General features: G+C 48.3%; 2 protein-coding genes across 2 annotated transcripts in view; one reads left to right on the forward strand and one right to left on the reverse strand.

Moving 5' to 3' along the window:
* Window positions 1-8,634: 8,634 nt before the first annotated feature.
* On the reverse strand, window positions 8,635-10,872 carry LOC119380462 (uncharacterized protein K02A2.6-like). Its single transcript, XM_037648986.1, has 2 exons — window positions 10,409-10,872; window positions 8,635-10,228 (listed from the first exon to the last, which is right to left on the reverse strand). The coding sequence occupies exons 1-2, from the start codon at window positions 10,870-10,872 to the stop codon at window positions 8,635-8,637; spliced, it is 2,058 nt and encodes a 685-aa protein (XP_037504914.1).
* A 6,609-nt stretch (window positions 10,873-17,481) lies between these two features.
* LOC119403229 (E3 ubiquitin-protein ligase UHRF1) overlaps window positions 17,482-18,641 on the forward strand; it is a 37,624-nt gene continuing 36,464 nt past the window's right edge. The window contains exon 1 of the mRNA XM_037670177.2: window positions 17,482-17,792. Within this exon, the coding sequence (XP_037526105.1) occupies window positions 17,640-17,792 (153 nt within the window). The 5' untranslated portion in view covers window positions 17,482-17,639. The remainder of the gene's footprint in view (window positions 17,793-18,641) is intronic.

Here is an 18,641-nt window from a genome sequence, read left to right on the forward strand (position 1 = left end):
GTCATTATGTCCCACCTTGTTTAATGGACCTCAGTGAGGCCTCGGCTTACTCTAATGTTTGTGGACGAAAAATTCATATCACAGATACATTTTCCACTGCACGCGCGTAAACAAGTGGGTCGTGAAACTTTATGCATCATTTATACATATTTATGTATGTCAGAATTGCGTGCTCTATGTTGTATACATTCCACATGTACAATTGTACTATATTAGCCTATATCTTGGTCTGTTCAAAGTAATTCTTTTTTTGTCCGTCTTATTGGCTAAGCGAACAATTAAAAGTGTTCATACCGAAACTTGTAAAAAGTGTTCATGCCGGCGGGATGTTTTCTGTCCAACTTACAGCTTTATACACAGAAAGTTTTTGCAATGAATTCAACTTTTGTTCTAAATTGCTTCTACATTTGTGTATGTGCCCTCGTATAAATGTTCATGCGGTTGATATGTATAGTGGAAAATATGAAACGGTAGGGCACACCTCGTGCCTGTGCAAAAAAAAAAGTGTTTGCTGATTTTCTTGTACATTTTCTCGAGCCTTGTAGTATTTTGTGAAGCAATTATACTTCGTCATTTGTCTATGGCATGGTATGGTAAACTTTATTGAGGTCCTGCAGGGCGTGTCTCAACACGCAGCGGGCCGCTCCCACGTAGGGACCGTATGTGAAAATAAAATATCACGAGAATTAACATTGTGCCAATGGCTCCACCATTTCCTTGTTTCCGTAATGTCACTGACATCGTAACCTTAGAAAAGGCAGTACAACAACAGACTCATTACGCAATGCACGCGATTTTAATATGCACGCATGGATGTAGCTTAGTGCTTCAATGTGTACCCTTCACTTCTTCCATTAACACCCTTATGAAAGACATTAACACCCTTTTTCCGCGCACACCCTTCTCTTAGGGTGTATATAAAGAAAGAAGGGTGTTGTGCAAGGGAAAAAGGGTGTTAATGTCATTAACACCCTTTTACACCCTTAAGGGTGTAAAAATGTTAAGTGTGTGGGTAAGACGCTGTGGCCTCTCCCCCTTACACTCTCTCAGCAATCATGTGATGGCATCGGGGAACGAGGTTCTGCAGACGCGCGATGAACCAACTCGTTGTATCCTAGTCAGAACGCGCTGGCACGCGCTTGCGCGTTGGGCCTGTGTAAGGGGCTGGGTAAGACGCTGTGGCCTCTCCCCCTTACACTCTCTCAGCAATCACGTGATGGCGTCGGGGAACGAGATTCTGCAGACGCACGACGAACCCGCGTGGCGTGCTCCAACAAGAGTTCGGGACGATTAGCAGCAACAGCAACTACAGTGAATTCATGGTGTGCTCCACATGCAAGGACGCGTTAACATCGGGCAAGGTGCCCGTGATGAACGGAACTTTAAGTCGACCCATGCGCTGCTTCGCATCCCCACATGGTTCCCTTTAGTGGGAGATGGTGTAATTTTTTGATGAGAGAAAAGCCATGGGGAAATCTGAGCAATTCTAATGATTTGTAAACTTAGAGAGCATTAATTATCGTTGCGTGTGGTACTTGAAGCGCGTTGTAACTCGTGCAACGTAAAAGGTAGAGCAAGCGAGCTGAAAGTTCCCTTCATTATTTGAAAGTATCGACACTTTCCTTAACATTTAATCTCCCCTGAGCCTTCCTTAGCGCAATTGTCTGTAGGATTCATTTCGTTGTGTCCAACTAAGGAACGAGCGCTTCCATGGGCATCCGGAGGAGGTGCAAGGGGGGGGGGTGCCCCCCCCCCCTGGAACAGTGGCGTAGCCAGGGGGTGGCGCACCGGGCCCGTGCCCCTCCGAATTTTTTTTTTTTTCTGTCATGGTATACAGAGCCCAAATGGACACTCGACCACATATGCCTGCCCGGCCCCCACTTCAGATCAAGGAGGTGCCGTCCCCCGAAAAAATTTCTGCCTATGCCCCTCCCCTGGAATTTCGGATAATATTTTTCTAAGCAGTAGCAATAAGCTACACAGCTTGATAAGCGCAGGTCTCGCATATCTGTGTGAAACGGCCTTCAGGATTGCCAGCCACCATTGCACGTTACACACTATAGGGAGGCCCCTCCTCCATGTGAATGCACCCCCCAGTAAAAAGTTCTGTGGACGCCCTTGAGCCCCTCTAAAAAAATTTCTTTAGCTAATGACAAAATAAATTGACAAAACCAAACAAACAAATTGACAAAATGACAAAACCACTAATAAACATCTATAGACGGGAAAGGCGGAAAGTTGAGATGTTATTTAGACATGCGCATCTTGAAAAGCTGTGCTAACGCCACGTTATTATAAGTCTCAGAAACTTCTTGCAAGAATTCTAAAATGCTTCTTGCGAGAACTTTTCAATTCTTTTTTTAGACAATTATTTTTTATGCAAACAAGCTTGTTCACGAGTTTGCCCTAGTCCATTCGTGGCATCATGCCAGCTTCCTGCAATCGGAAGTTTTAGCTGTTCACTAAGGATGATAACTAAAGAAACGCCTGCATAACATGATATCAGATTAATTTTTGGAGCTTCTCTAGCCAAAAAAATTGGTGTTCTCTTGTGCAAAGAATCAGTTAATGCTGTTTATTCTGACATGGCATTGGCTGAATCCATTTGTGCCTCAAGGCAATGTAAGCATTTTAATGTCAACTCATTTTCATTACTGATGTTGCATGGAATACGTTATACCGCGCTTCCAAAAGTAAATGCAAAGTTTTAACAAATGTTGTTGATCATAACCTCTATTTTCACAATTCCAACCAATATGTTTGCCACTTGGCATAGACTTGAACAAGGGAATTGATGACATTGTCCAAGAAGCTGCACATAATAGGCACAATAAAGTGCAAGGTGTCTCCATCAAGCAGACGTGTATCAGTGCAATAAAAATCGGAATATGAAACACACAACGCAAGAACCTACAGGGACACAGGAAGGGAACACACACAGCGCTGACTTACAACGGTTTATTAGAACATGTCCTCTCACATATATACCGGAAATCAGCCACTTAAATGCGCATGGCAAAAGTAGATAAACGCTTTCCATCATCTTGGAAATTCAGATCGAATAAATTGCAACTCCTTATTCGATAGCATGATTGACGGCGAACTGATACATTTATCACCTAACCTCTGAATCATCTCTGCTTCAATTATTTCACGCAGGTGTTTATTCCTATGTTTGCTTACTACGTCAGTTTCTTGAAAGATTGGTTTACACGTGCAGTCCTTACAGTGTATAGCAAGAAGGCCTCCCTGCCCTTTCATGACGCTGCTAGCATGCTCCCTGAACCTCTCATTGATACATCGGCCAGTTTGGCCGATGTAATGCTTCCCACAGCTGAGCGGAATAGCATAAACTACACCAACTGCGCAACATTGAAAAGGAGCTCGGTGTTTCTTTGTGCAAGAATTTGCCTAGACACTATTTCTGTTAGGTTGAGTTAGCCTACACAAGGAAGCTAACTTTAGCGGGGCCGAAAATACAGTTGAAACCTGTGATTTCTGAGCGATTCGTTTAAGGTTATGTGCCACCTTGTGAATATATGGAATGACCACTTTCTTCTTTGTGTTACTTGGTTGCGGCTGCGGTGGTCGCACCAATCTTTTTAGCAGTCCTTCAGCTGAAAGTTGTACATGCATTGGATAGCCCGCCTGAGATAAGCGTTGTGATTGAAGCTGCACTGCCTGTATCATTAGATGAGCACATGACTTAGACAAAGCATTTCTAAAACAAAAACAAGCAACACTTCTTTTCACCAGTTTGAAATGTGCTGAATGAAAAGGTAGTAGCGGTTTTCCCGCCCTAGGATTATACCTCTATCACACGTGCTCAGCACCAAAATTTAACAGGTCAAGAAAACGCAGTTTTCCATCAACTCGGTTAACGGATCGAAACAATTCCGAGTCAAGTTAACGGTCAGCAATATTCGACTCAAGTGAGGCGCGGTTAGACTTAAAGAAAATCAAGTATTCGTCTACGAAACTAAAAACTTTTGTAACAGAACTATGTTTAATCCTTCTGGACAGTGTTGCGACCGGGTTTTTGGATCAATCCCACCGCTGACTCCAGTTGTCGTGCCGGTGTATTTGGATCCGTCCCTTCTCGACAACCATACTGTTGCTACGAGAGGGCAGCGTCGTACCCGGACTCCGTTTGGTAGCGTAGTCGAAGTCTCCGGGTTGAGGAACTGATGCTATAGCAAGACGGGAAAACAATAACAAGTTTACTGGCACATTTCGTACACTCAGTTACATCGTTACAAGGTAAGAGTTCAGCGACGAGCGCATTGGATGAGCCTGTTACCGAGGGCTCAGAGCCCCATTTCTCACTCAGCACCGTCGTTTTAACCCCTCAGTTTGGCTCCTCCCTCTTGAGGACCACCAATCACACACACGACACCCCCCACCATGGCACAGTCCATTTCACTGTCGCGGAGGGGTCATGGCACACTTGATGCGGCAAGAGTCCGGCGGTTGACGGCACGCAGGTGGGGAGAAGCAGGATAACAGGTTCCTCCTGCTTGCCCATGCAGATCTTTTCCCGACGGCAGCAAAAGGGTAGCGGAGACTCCCGTCCAAACATACCCGTCAGGTGGCTTCGGCAGCGTACCAAGCCAAGTCCAGGTGGTCCATTGTCTCTGGCTTTGCCGTCCCAGACTTTTGAGGCCGAGATTCTGTCCATTGTTGGTCACTCGCCGTCACAGGAATTCCGTTTCTCACAGGAATTCCGTTTCGTGGAAGGATGCAGGTGTTCTAGCAGTGTGAGAACGCCTCGTCCGCCGATTCTCATGGTCAGTGCTTCGCCACCGACTGCCGGTCATAACAACAGGTCATTGTCAACATTGGCTAAAAATAGATCACTTAGCACAGGAGCCATGACCGACCCAAAACACACGCCTTGCTTTTGCAAGTACACTTTCCCACTCCAAATTATATAGGTATACTTTAAATATAAACATAAAAGCTCTAAAAACCCACCAACATAGATCCAGTGTCATTTATCTTTTTATCTTTTTTATTTATCATTTATCTATCAAAGAATTCAATTTTATTACCCGACACTGAACACGTGCCTTGGGTGTATGCCTTGTAAGTCCTTGTGACATGCGCGATGCGCTGTTTGTATACATATGTATATAGGTTCAGCTGTCGTCTAATATTCAGTTGTGATTGAGCGCTTGTGGTGTGTGTTTTCCTTCATCGTCCTGCGTCGGTTATTTGCGCTCAAAGTCTTATTTCATGATGGTGTTATCGAGTGTTCTCCTTTTCACGCGGTGTCCTATAAGGTGTTAATGCATATAACAAAATTTTCTTTTCTCCTATTTTTTGCTGGTGGTACTTACCCTAGACGTTTACAAACAAGCGCTACACCAACTAAATTATGACTTCTTTATTGATGGGGTTATTTGCTGTTTTTGTATGAATAAAAATATAGATGTCAAAAGATTTTAGTTTTCCTCTTTTCTCTGAGGACTTAAAAAAAAAAAAACAAGGTCACACAACTTATTAAAGCAGTTGTGCCTTTCTGTGAGTGTCTGTGTGTGTTGGCATCGTCAACAAATCGCACCGGGGCGCCCTGATGAGCCATTTCGGCCAATCATCGTCACGCCTTGTAATTTGTCGAAAATGCTAAGTGCCATTCATTAGGAGGTATTCGCGCGACGTCATCCACAAGGGGCGCTAGCGAGGGGATCGACTGATTTTAAGCTGTGCAATATTTCTTCTGTTAAACATTTGAACATGCGCTTTGCTGCCATTATTTGTGTAGCTCGGGCCTACATTTAGGAGGAGGAGGAGGAAAGGAAAAACGGAGTGGACAGGGAGGTTAGACAGTTCTCAGACCGGCTGGCTACCCTCTGCTGGGGAAAGGGGAAAGCGGAGTGAAAGATCATAGAAAAGATATGTTACAAAGAAGGAAGAGAGAAAAAAAAAGAACATTTATACGATAATTTACATTCAGGCATTTCTCACCTAAATAAGCACCTGGCTTTAACCTTTGCCATTGTTCTTTTGTGCAATGTTTCAACATAGGTTTCCACTGCCGCTATTTATAAGTTTGTTCTTAGGGAACTGTATTTGCTCTGTATTTTGCTTCATTACTCAGTTATGTGGCACTGTTCTATCAAATTGGAATTTGTTATGGAAGCACCGTATGTGCAATTGATTTCTTGCTGATTGTCACTTTTGCGGGTTTAGTGTGTGTGAGAAAACAGCTGTGCACGAACATTTGAGATAAATGTTTGTAGCCACCGTGTTTAAGTTCATGCTCCCTTGGTACTCGAGTCGTATAACTTTTATATATTATTCTGCACGCGAGCTTATAACAGTATGTATAAATGCAGGCAGCTCTGCTCTCCACTCATCCTTTTCCTGCTGTGAAGAGTGGTCCCACGAGACTTGCGTGTTTTTCATGGCCGTGCTTGTAGGGTCACTTGTAATGCAATAAAAATACGGTCGCTGTACTTGTGCCTCCCGCATTACTTAAGTGCGAATAACCTGGCGGTAGCCGCTCATTCTCCTCCTTCGCATATGTACCAGAAAGAGGGTACATATTCAACGGAGAAGAAGTAGTAAACAAGGTGAGTAAAGGAGAGGGGGCATAAAAAGAAAAAGAAAATGGACATTACATAAGGATTGCAGACGGTTTCTATCCCTACTTTTCAATATTCCGTTTGAAGAACAGATTTCTGAGACCGTCTTAAAGCAGAATTGTAGAACTCCTTGAAATGGCACACCGACCGCAATACATTGGGATAAACCGATTTTAAAAACCCGTACGTTGGAAGACGTTCATTTCGCGTTGGCCAGTCCGCTCCGCAGCAGTTTTATATCGCTTTTGCGCTAGCTGTAGGGTAGCAAACTGGACGCATAGTCTAGTTAACCTCCCTGCCTTTCCTACATTCCTTCTCTCTCTCTTGCGCTAGCTGGGAACTTTCGACAAAATCGTTTATTGCACACGAGGCAAAAATTTATACAGTGCTGGTGCCCTCACACTGACTGCATCAAGACGCCACGCACAGAGATTTGTCTTTTTTCGTTTAATTTGGGCAAGATTATTTATTTATTTATTTATTTATTTATTTATTTATTTATTTATTTATTTATTTATTTATTTATTTATTCATAAATACCTTACAGGCATCAAGGAGGCATTGTGTAAGGGGGATCAGATACAAAAGTAAGAACAATGTAGGATAACATGAAGAACAACGACTCTGAAAATGGATTTAAGCTTGATGGAGCTGAAAGAACTATTTGCACATGGGTACGCGACACCAACCATTTATGTTGTGCAAGATTTTGTACAAGTACGACACGACCGCTAATGGTACGGCCGCGACAGTACGTCTTGACAGCTTCGGAACGAGTGTGTGGGAATAATCGTGATAAGGAAGTTGTAGCCATGGTAAAGGAAGGCCCTCATGAATACCGTTCGTGCGTTCCTAACTAGCATTAACACACCGGCTGCTAATAGCGCACTTAAAATATATTAGATGCTCTGAACCCGGTGCTGTCAAGTCCGGAGAAGCACCATGGCTCCTCCTCTGCAGCCCTTTCGTAAAGAAGTCAAAGGAGCATCCATTTTCCAATGGAATGCCCGAGGCCTCAAAACCCGCATTTCGGATATTCGACCGTATGTGTTTAAGAACCAGTTTCCCATAACCGTTATTTGCGAGCCACGTCTTCACAATGCAGTGCGGTTATCTCGAACCCTTCAAGACTGGCATCGCGTAAATCAGGTGCGAGCTTACCTATTTTGAGTACCCCGTAACACTTGATGATAACAACCAATACGTGCGCTCGACAGTAAAACTAGTAAAACGCAGGGACCTCATGCACTTTCACGCTAGTAGGTGTATATATTTCACCTTCAAGCCATTTTGACGCTAAGAGACTAAAGGCACTTTTATCAACTGCACATTGACCGTGGATTATTACTGGAGATTTCAACGCACACCACCCACTATGGGGAAGTCACAAGATGGATCGTAGGGGAAGACAAGTTTTCCTCTACGCATCAGATCAGGAACTGTATTGTGTGAACGACGGAAGTCCTACGTTTCTCCGGGCCCCCGCCGAAATTTTGGTGAAGTAGGTGTTTTTACCAAAAATAAGTAACGAAAATAGGTGTTTTTCTCAAATAGTCAAGGTTTCATCAAGTGCCACCCCCCCCCCCCGAAAAAAATTCCTGGCTACGGGCCTGTGCCCGGCACTACTGAGCAGCAGCGTTGTAGGCGTTACTGAAAAAAGGTAACTAAATGCGTTACTCGTTAAACTATAAAAAATGGAACGCGTTACCACCCTACGTTATCTACAAGAAAATGTAACGCGTTACCGTTACCGAAAAAAAGTAACGGACGTTACCTCTGCCGTTACTCCGCAATCATAAATCTTAATCGCGTGGTTAGTGCCGCAGGGGCACGGACACGCAGAGACTGACGCGTACACGCTGCTCGCTCGGACGAAAATGTAACCCAGACTTTATTGGGGCACGAACATATATATGATGCACGCAGTAACAGGGGGCGCCACGCTCCAGTGGCGGCCTAATCAAAGGGCTGAGTTGTGGCGACCTCTACATCTCCCCCCTTGAGAAAGTCCGATGGGAGGATGGAGGACGCCAAACACATCGCAATGTCACAAGTTCAAACGGCGCGGTGGAACAACGCGCTGGCCGTAACGGGTTCGTGTAACACCATCACTACTGTCCCTGGCTGCTGGGGAATGTTGCAAAGGCTGCCCTTGGGGGATCGCAGGTCCCACGCTGTTGGCAGGCTGAGGTTCCTGAAGAACTTGCTGCGGTGGCGATGGTTGCTGTGCAGCTGTTGGCAGCGATTCCTCACCGGAGGCGGAAGGCACGAAAGGCACTAGGTGACGTCGGTTGCGCTGTAGAACACCTCGGTCTGTTTCAACCACGTAGCTTCTTGGCCTTTGCCCCGGGCTGAGGACCGTAGCTTGCACTTGATCAGGGCGCACCCACACACGCTGACCCGTTTGGAGAGGTGGCAGGTCTCGAGCTCCGTGATGCCTATTGTAGTCGTCTGTCTGCTTGCGCTTGTAGGCTACATCCTTGGCGACGACATCTTTCTTAGGCGGCCAGTTGGGACATAGCTGGGAGTTTTGCTTCAGGACTCTGGTTCTCAGCTGACGTCCCATCAACAGCTGGGCTGGACTGAAGCCATCGACTCCCGGAGTGTCCAGATAACTGAGCAGAGCGAGGTGAGGGTCTTTGGACTTGCGGAACAGGTCCTTGACTGTCCGTACCAGCCTCTCTGCCTCTCCGTTTGACTGGGCGTAGTGTGGGCTACTGGTCGCATGGTTGAAGCCATAAGACGCTGCAAATGCCGCAAACTCTTGCGACGAGAATGGTGGGCCGTTGTCCGACCTGACGTCTTGTGGGATTCCGTGGCGTGCGAAGATGCTTTTGAGAGCATCGATGACTGCCCGAGCTGTAGTGCTTCTCAGGGTCACCACCTCGGGAAACCTCGAGTAGTAGTCCACCACCAGGAGGAACGTCTGGCCATTGAGATGGAACAAGTCCATTCCGAGAAATTCCCAGGGACGTCCAGGTAGAGCTGTGGAGACTAGGGGTTCTGCAAGGCTCACCCGGGTGGAAGTGCACTGTTCGCAGTTGGTGACGAGAGAGGCGATGTCTGCTGAGATACCTGGCCACCAAACAGACTCCCGAGCTAGGGCTTTGGTCCTGTTGATGCCCTGATGGCCTTCGTGCAACAGCGTCAAGACCGCCGGCCGAAGAGATGATGGGATGACGATCCGGGGGCCTTTCAGCAGGATACCATCGCAGACAGAGAGCTCGTCTGCCACGGAGGCATACTTCGACACATGCAGAGGTAGCTTGGTCTTTCGTGGCCAACCTTGCTGGCAGAAGGAGATGAGGGCCTTGCACTCTGCATCGGATTCTTGTGCCTGTCGTACATCTTCAGGGCGGAGTGGCAAGACTTCCGACATGCAGCCGACTACTTGTGCTGCGAAGAGTTCCACCGTGTCTACAGGAGTGGATGCCTTGTGGGTGATACGTGATAAGGTATCTGCTGTTGCTAACAGTTTTCCTGGCACGTGCAGCATGCGAAACTGGTACTGCATTGTCTTGAGCCGTAGTCTCTGAATACGAGGCGGCAACATGTCCAGTTCCATCTTGCCCAGAAGTGAGACGAGAGGCAGGTGGTCTGTCTCGACGTCGAAGGTGATGCCACAGACAAACTCGTCGAACCTTTGGATAGCCCACGTCGTTGCCAAAGCTTCTTTTTCGGTCTGGCTGTAACGCTGTTCGGTACTCGTCATTGACCTCGAAACGAATGCGACTGGGCGACGCTCTCCCGAGGGTTGAGTTTGCAGCAATACTGCGCCGAGTCCGAAAGAGCTTGCATCTGCGGACACTGTCGTGGCATACGACGGGTGGTACTTGGCCATGCACCTGTCTGATGTCAAGAGTTCTTTGACCTTCTTGAATGCTGCCTCTTGCTCATGCTGCCACACCCAACTCGCAGACTTGTTCAGCAAGGCTCTGATGGGTGCTGTGACGTCCGAGATGTGTGGCAGGAATCTGGCGAGATTATTCACCATTCCAAGCAGTCTTCTAACACCGGCGACGTCTGTGGGAGCTTCCATAGCTTTGACCGCTTCAGCCTTGCTTGGATCCGGCCTGATACCCTTAGCTGAGACGACAACACCAAGGAAGGAGACCTCAGATACCCCAAAGCGACACTTGTCCTCGTTCAATATGATGCCTGCTTTTGCAAGGCGAGATAGCACCTGGCTCAGTCTGGCGTCATGCTCCTGGCGGGTGCGTCCAAAAACCAGAATGTCATCTATCATGTTGGCGACCCCTTCTTGGCCCTCCAGGATCCTTGCCATCTGTTTCTGGAAGTACTCGGGAGCGGAGGTGATGCCAAAGGGGAGCCGGCAAAAGCAGTATCGGCCATATGGGGTGATAAATGTCGTCAACTCTTGGGAATCGGCAGAGAGCTTCACCTGGTGGAAGCTTGCAGTCGCATCCAGCCTTGAAAAAACTGTTGCGTCACCAAGGAGGCCAAGGACTTGCTCAACTGTTGGCAAAATATGACGTTCGCGGAGGACGACTTTGTTAAGTTGAGTCAAGTCGACGCATAGCCGGTAGGAACCATCGTCTTTCCTGACGACAACAAGGCCAGAGCACCATGGAGTTGGCTTGTCGATCCTGTGGATCACTCCCGCGCTTTCCAATTAGTCCAGCTCGCGGCGGACGACCTCGAGCAGCGGGATGGGGATCCTGCGGGGGACGCTCAGTGAGAAGGGCACGGCATCGGGTTTCAGCCGAATAGCGTATTCGTCCTTGAGAGTGCCCAATCCTTTGAAGAGCTCGGCGTACAGCGTTGCTTTGGGAGTCTTGAGTTCGTCAAGAAATTTCACAACTTTCAGGGCTTGGAGCGCTGGCAGTCCTAGAAGAGGCACAGTGAGTGACTGGATTACGTACAGGCGCTGGCTGCTTGTTTTTCCTTGCCACCGAAGTCGTGCCAGATACGAGCCTAGAACGCGAAGTGGCTGTCCTCCAGGGCCGGTGGGCAGACTGTCGACTTTGTCGAGCTTGGCAGGCAGCGTAGGGAAGTCGCTGGGTACAGCAGATACTTCGGCACCGGAGTCGACTTTGAACTGCGCTGTGTAGTTGTCAACGGTCACGTCGACGAACTTTGCAGCGGCGGGCGTGCCCACGGCATGCAGGTGAACGGAGCCGAGCTTGTTCTGCTGGTGCTTCCGCGAGCGGCAAACTTCGGCGAAGTGGCCTTTCTTTTTGCAGAAGTTGCAGGCGGAGCGTCGAGCCGGGCAGTCCGAACGTCGGTGAGGCGCGCGGTCGCAGAATTCACACGTGGACGGCTCGCGAGCGCGCTCGGCTGGCGGCTGCGACGTAGTAGGCTTAGCTCCGGAGCGGCGACGAGAGGCGAACTTGCTGGCTTTCGCGGCGTCGAGGTTGAGCTCGCGTGCGTGCTCGGTGCGGTTCTGGGCCAACTCCTTCTCTTTGTCGGCGTCTTCGGAGTGACGGGCCTGTGTCCATGCCTCCTTGAGCGTCAGCTTCGAGTTTCGGCACAGCTGATCCGAGAGGCGAGAGTCGCGGAGGCCGACGACGAACCGGTCGCGTACGAGCCTTTCCTCGACAGCAGCTGACTGGTAGTTGCAGCGCTTCACCATTCTACACAGTTCCGCGTAGTACGTGTCGACGCTTTCGCCGGGTAGCTGAACACGCCTGTGGAACCGCGACGACTCGTAGAGCTCGTTGGCCGGGTGCACGAAGTGCTCTGTGAAGCGGGCGGCAACAACTTGGTACGAGGCGAGCGACTGGGCGTCGAGCGAGAACGTCTCGAGGAGTGGACGTGCCTCCGGGCCCATGCAGTACAGTAGCGAGCGTACCTGCACGTCTTCCGACGCTTTTGTCGTCAGTCCCGAAACCGCGGTGAAGTCTTCGTAGCGGCTGAGCCATGTCGACCATGTTGCCGGGTTCACGAAGTCGAACGGTGCCGGTGGCTGAAGGTTAACGCCGTACAGTTTCGGCGGCTCGCCGGTCTCGAGGTCCATCGTGCTGCCGTTCCGTCGTGGTAAGGCCTAGGGCTGGGGCTGGGGGGCGTTATTCCTACGCTCTGAACTTCCTGTCACGCGATGTCATCCCACTTCTGACACCATGTCGCGTGGTTAGTGCCGCAGGGGCACGGACACGCAGAGACTGACGCGTACACGCTGCTCGCTCGGACGAAAATGTAACCCAGACTTTATTGGGGCACGAACATATATATGATGCACGCAGTAACAGGGGGCGCCACGCTCCAGTGGCGGCCTAATCAAAGGGCTGAGTTGTGGCGACCTCTCAGTGTCTTTGCTGCAGGAACCCACAATAACAATATTTTAAGTCTAAAATTTGTTTCACAGAATTTCTAACCCAAACAACGAATACACTCAAAATGCCGACTTAACAATTATTATTTGCCCAAATGTACTGGACCATAGCAATGTTATAGTGGCTTAAAGTTGCCTGTAGAATTACATGTGATGGCTTCCGACTCTGACACATGGTGAAGCCATTGTTTTCAATGTGACGGTATACACAGTATGAGATTCAATCATCAACGCTATTCGCAAAGAAAGCATCACTGAACTCTCAAGAAATTTTCAATAATTCTGATGGCGTGCTTCTACTAGCAAAATAGATGCGCGAATTTCGTAGTAGTAAAGAAATGCTTTAATGGACTAGTCACGGAAAAAAAATATTTGTGCATAAACATTTTTTGTTCACTTTAACCTGTATAATTACCGCAAAAATTGCGAGCGTTTATGTGACGGTGTTCAAGATCAGCCTCGCTCGCTCAGGAGTTCAATAACCAGAAACTTCGCTGCAGTTGCACATAGAAAGAAGCAAAATTTATTTTCAAACCAAAGCTAAAAAGCCTTATCAACTCTGTAGCAACTATAATAAAATGTCGCATATTTAGACATTTTTCAAACACAGTTTCCTTCGCTCTACAAGATTCAAACAATGTTACTTCACTCTTTGTTGCGCACACATTTCATGTACAAAATGTCTTCTTTGTAACGGTGGAAAGAAGATGCATTTTAAGGGTTCGTTTTTCTTTGTTTAGACACAATATAATGAGAACTGACAGACAATATCATTGTCTGTTAGTTCTCATTTCTTTGTAACGGTATAATATTTGTTGTGTTTTACAACGTCGTGAACTTTCGAGAACGACAGGTTATTAAATTGGTCCTTCCGCATTGAATATGTTCGATATTTTTTCCATCGTAAATTATGCAGTTAATAGGAAAACTAAGTTCCTTTTCGGGCTAGTGGGTGGTATGTCCATAAAGTATAAAATACTCAATCAAATCTAAAATATCCGTTTTCGGATCCGTGTCGATCCCTTGTGGAATCACCCGTTTGCAATAACCACGGTTAGGAGACAAACTGCGGTTATGTCTGCCGTGCTACCTGTAACCGCGGTTCATGTGACAGCGGTATTAATGGGCTTTGGTTGAAACAGAGGGACGCCGACCAAGGTAGTGAATAAAAAGAATTTTTTTTTATTGCGCTACAAGAAAAAGTCACAGTTTCGCCGCAAGGCTGAAGCAATGAATGCGCTCGCCAATGGATACTCTCAGTTTGAACAGCACTCCTGTTGCAAAGGCGGCCGAAGCAGCGAAGGAAACTAGCGTGCTTCAAGTGTCGAGCTGTGACACTTGATAGTTCGCGCTCATCTTCTGTTTGTTCGTTTAGCGGCGTCCCTTGAGCTCGAGTGGCTTTCGTACGCTCCGTAACATGAGCGCGGACACCACGGTGAAAGCTCGAAACATCCCTCTTCCCCTCACCACGAGAAAACCGCGCGAGCAGACAGCGGAAGGGCAAGGTTCTCCCTGCGCAAATATAAGAAGCGAGCGAGCGAGCTGACGACTTTTAAATCCGCCCGTCGCGCTCCTCGCGCCATCTCGCTGGTAATGAAGAAACGCTTACAAGCGCCTGCCGTCTCTGAGTCCTGCCGGCGGTAAAGGGTGTGTATATAACGCTCGCCGTTAGCTACGTAGAGGATCTGCGCTTTCTGGCATAGTGGTTAGCGCCACGCGCTGCGGAACGAGAGGTCACTGGTTCAATTCCGCGCTTCGGAAACATTTTTCTGAATTATTTTTCTTTGGGGCTTTTATATATATATACATGCTTATACATATACGGTGCATGACGGCGGCGACGGCGACGGCAAAATCCAGCCGAGACTGTCCATATAATTGCTATCGCAATAAAAAATTGGACGTTTCGCGTACCACTCGCATTCTTTTTCAAGGTTTTCTTCCGGCCGTGGGGTCGCGCCTAAAGCCCCTCCATGCGTTTTCCGCCGGCTGCAGTAGACGCGATGGAGGGGCTTATTTTTAGTCGCGCGTATTCTCCATGATAAGGCAGACTCTCAATCGGCAGCGCCCTGTAGACCGGTTGACGTCACCGGCTGCCGCCTGGATGGGCCAGAATTCCACAAAAAGCCGCCTATAGTAATTGGCCTCTTAATCGAGGATGCGGTGGTCGTTCACCGCACTGTGCTCAGCGAGTGTACCCCTTTGTCACTCGAACTTGCGGACGTCGTTTTTATGTTGTGGCAGCCTCTCGGTTAAGTTCTGTTTCCCCCACGTACGAAGCGTCACGATCAGAACATGGTATGGAGTAAACCAGCCCTTGCTCTTTCTCTTCGAGAGACCTGTCTTTTGGGCACGAAAATGCGCAGGTGCCAACAACCCACCTGCTACAATCCACTTCCACGAGAAGCATGGCCTTACAGTTTCTCATGGCGAATTCCGCGGCTTTCTTCAAGCTTTGTGTGTCGATGGCCCAAACCTCCCCACAAGAGCGATTCCGCCCGCGCTTTCTTTGTCAATGCTGGGCAGGCCGACAGCAGTCCGGCGCTGCGACAAAAGAATTCGCCGGGGCGAGCTCTGGGAAAACGGCACCTACAGGATGAAAATGTAACGAGTAACGTGACACCACAGGTTACCGAAAAATGTTAACGTAAGTACGCTACCCGTTACAGTTCCTAAATTGTAACGGGTACGTTACTAAGTTACCGAAAAAAGTGACGCGTTACCGGTAACGCCGTTACCTGTAACGCGTTAAGCGGGGGACAGACGGTCCGATTTTCCATGCGATCCGATGGCCGACGCGGCGGTGGGAGAGAGGGAGTGGTGGCTGTACGATGCTACGAAAGGTCACCATTACGGTTTCCCCTCCGCCGTGTCGGACGTTGAATCGCATGAAAAATCGTACCGTCTGTCTCGCCCTTTACCGCCAACACTGCTGAGCAGCCTATGCGAATATTCATGGGCTTGTACTCCCCCGAGATTTATGGCTCAGGGGAGTACAAGAAGACCCCCCCCCCCCCCCTCTCCCCCGGCCCAAGCGCACGCCTATGGGAGCATGGCAGCAGCACATCCGGTCCAGAGACAACAGTTTGCTCGGGAATAATAAACAAGTAGTCTGCTGTCAGAAATGGATGGCGGCAAAAGCAGGGTTCTGCGACAGTGAAATTGTCGATTACTGAAGAACACGTGGGTGTGATTCCTCCGACAACTGAGACATTCCTGGCATCGACACTTGGTCCAAGTCAAAGATGTGCTACTTCATGCTGAAACAGCCATGACCACATCGAAATTTGAAGCACGGCACGCATTGACGAAATGTGCCGCACTAATACAGTCTCGGCCTTTTGAGTTGAAAATGACTTTCTCATAACTGGAGATCGCCGTGAACCACACCGAAACTTGGACAGCGAGGTCCCTAAAAATTGTCCACGACTCGCATATTGCATATATGAAAGACCAAGCTGATGTACGCATCAATTAATGTTTCCAATGGGGTTCCCGGTCACCTCAAGAATCGCAAGAGCCTCCTTCCCAATCATGAAGGCAACAGCAAGCATCACGCTCGTCACCATAGACACCGAATATGCATTTGGCAGGACACCGCCCTTACAGAAAAGGGGACGAGCGCGGTCACATTCAATATTAATATGTGACAGGCAGCTGCTTCGAGATGACGAAGTGCGGTAGCCACCTTTGTTGTAGCAGTGGGCGAGGCCATAGCGAGGCCTCGGAGACGCTGAAACCAAAAAGCGCGCCGTCTCCGGCAGGCAACCCATCAAATGAAGAGAGGCGAGGCACCTCTGCCATATTTTTGTTTCACTATGGTAAATAGTGCGGCAAGCACAAAAAAAAAAGAAAAAAAAAATTGGCGAAGCTTGCACTAAGGCGCCCAAAGCTTCGGCCGTAAACAACGAAACTGCACAATTCTGGGGGCAAATCTGGGTGCTTCTAGGTGCTTCTAGGTTGTTTCTAGGTTGCGTCTAGGTCGTTGCTAGGCTTTAGCTAAGTGATGCTAGGTTGTTTCTACGTTGATTATTAGCGCAGAGAGGTTCGAGTAAAACCACAGACAGACACACTACACGGATGTCCAAACTCCAGAGAGAGAAACCAGGCGTTCGCACCTCTCATAGATCTACGGGCACGTCGTCGTTTGGCGTAGGCCTTGGCCTTCCATCGCGTCTTCTTGCAGCCGCCGTTACCCTTCCCGTTACCTAGTATTCTCTCGTTGCACGTACTCGGGGTCTTCGACTCGCCGCCGTTCCGCCGTCGCTTCGCAGCCGTTTGTTGTTCGGCTAACTGTTGCTTTGTTCATGTGGTGAGTAGTGAACAGATACCCGTTTATGGTGATGATAGTTTTTTGGTTCGTCGGACAAGGAACGATTTGCTAAACAGCTTCGCTGTTAAAAAAGGGCAAAAAAAAAAGGAGGCCACCTTCACGGAACCCGCGGACAACGACCAGGCTGAGCAGGTAGAGAGGCTGGCTAGCAACGGACACTCGAGACAGCAACGAAACACCCTTGCGAGCCGTCTTGTAACCATCCGAAGCCAGTGCGCCGGCGCGCTGCTTTTCCCGCCAAATCTTGTAAACCTTCAAACGTAGCAGCCACTTTGGAAGCGATCGTGAGTTGTCAGCACGTCATAGGTCCGCCGGCACGAGATCTGCGTCTTTCTCCATCTCACCCCTCAGGGCACTGTCACTCAGGTCACTCAACGTAAACCGCTTATTTACGAGAGCCGAGCTAGCAGGAGCAGTTTTTGCGACGATGTGGATTCAAGTGCGGACCATGGACGGCGCGAAGTCGGCGCGCATTGACGGCCTTTCGAAGCTCACTAAGGTGGATGATTTGCGGCTTCGTGTTCGCGACGAATTTGACGTTGAAACAACCTTGCAGAGGCTCTTCTATCGAGGCAAGCAGGTAAGTAACCGCTACAATTGGAACCGGAATCTTGATTGAATGTCTAATTGCTGTGCGCTTTGTCTTAAATAATACATATCCTCATGTCTTGCACTTGGTATTTCGCCGCGTATCTGCATACCATAAATCTGTATGCGTATATGATCTGTATGTCTTCGCTGACGTACAAAGTCCCTCACAATACTTCGTTGCTGAATGGCAGACTAGATTGAGCAGCATGATTGCAGTCTAAGCTGGAACAAGTGCACCAACGTCAAAAGGTTTACCTGAATATTGAACTGCTGACAACTTCTGCGATGAGACGGCATGCTAACATGTCTGATTTGTGCCTCTGTAGCGAGCGTTTACCTTTTATTTTGGCGCTGAAGGCTTTTGTTTTTGAACATCTTGCCATGCGTAGCTCCGTTGTTATCCATGTTTTTAAATCGTATTACGAAGCGCATCTCAGTGCAGCAGTCGCAATGTATTGCATTTCATGAATTGCATATTTTTGCTTGAGGCGAGGTTACTTATATTCAGATATTGATTGAAATAATACTGTGCATCCCACAACTTTGCTTGGCTTTTCAGTTTACAAGCAGTATTACAAAATAACGTGCAACTTGCAGCATATCAGAGGTGTCTGTGTATGAAGTACAGCATGGGTTTTTCATTACATTTGATCATGTGCCCTTTTATCGGCACTAAGGTTACTTGTAAAGTTAAGCTGCATTGCCATGCATTGGCGTAAATCACGGAGGGGGGGTCAGGGGGTCCGACCCCCCTTGCTTTCAGGTTGGGGGGGACACCCCTTGCAAGTGTCCCCCCTTGAGATTTATCTTCCAAACGTCATATTTGAATTTCTTGACA

This window comes from Rhipicephalus sanguineus, chromosome 1 (genome assembly GCF_013339695.2).
Source record: "Rhipicephalus sanguineus isolate Rsan-2018 chromosome 1, BIME_Rsan_1.4, whole genome shotgun sequence".
In the NCBI taxonomy this organism is placed as follows: domain Eukaryota; kingdom Metazoa; phylum Arthropoda; class Arachnida; order Ixodida; family Ixodidae; genus Rhipicephalus; species Rhipicephalus sanguineus.

Coding starts and splice junctions, on each gene's coding strand:
- LOC119380462 (XM_037648986.1), bottom strand. CDS start 10,872: ATGGCAAGGATCCTGGAGGGCCAAGAAGGGGTCGCCAACATGATAGAT. Junction 10,229..10,408: donor ATGGCCAAGTACCACCCGTC/GTATGCCACGAC, acceptor GGCTATCCAAAG/GTTCGACGAGTTTGTCTGTG.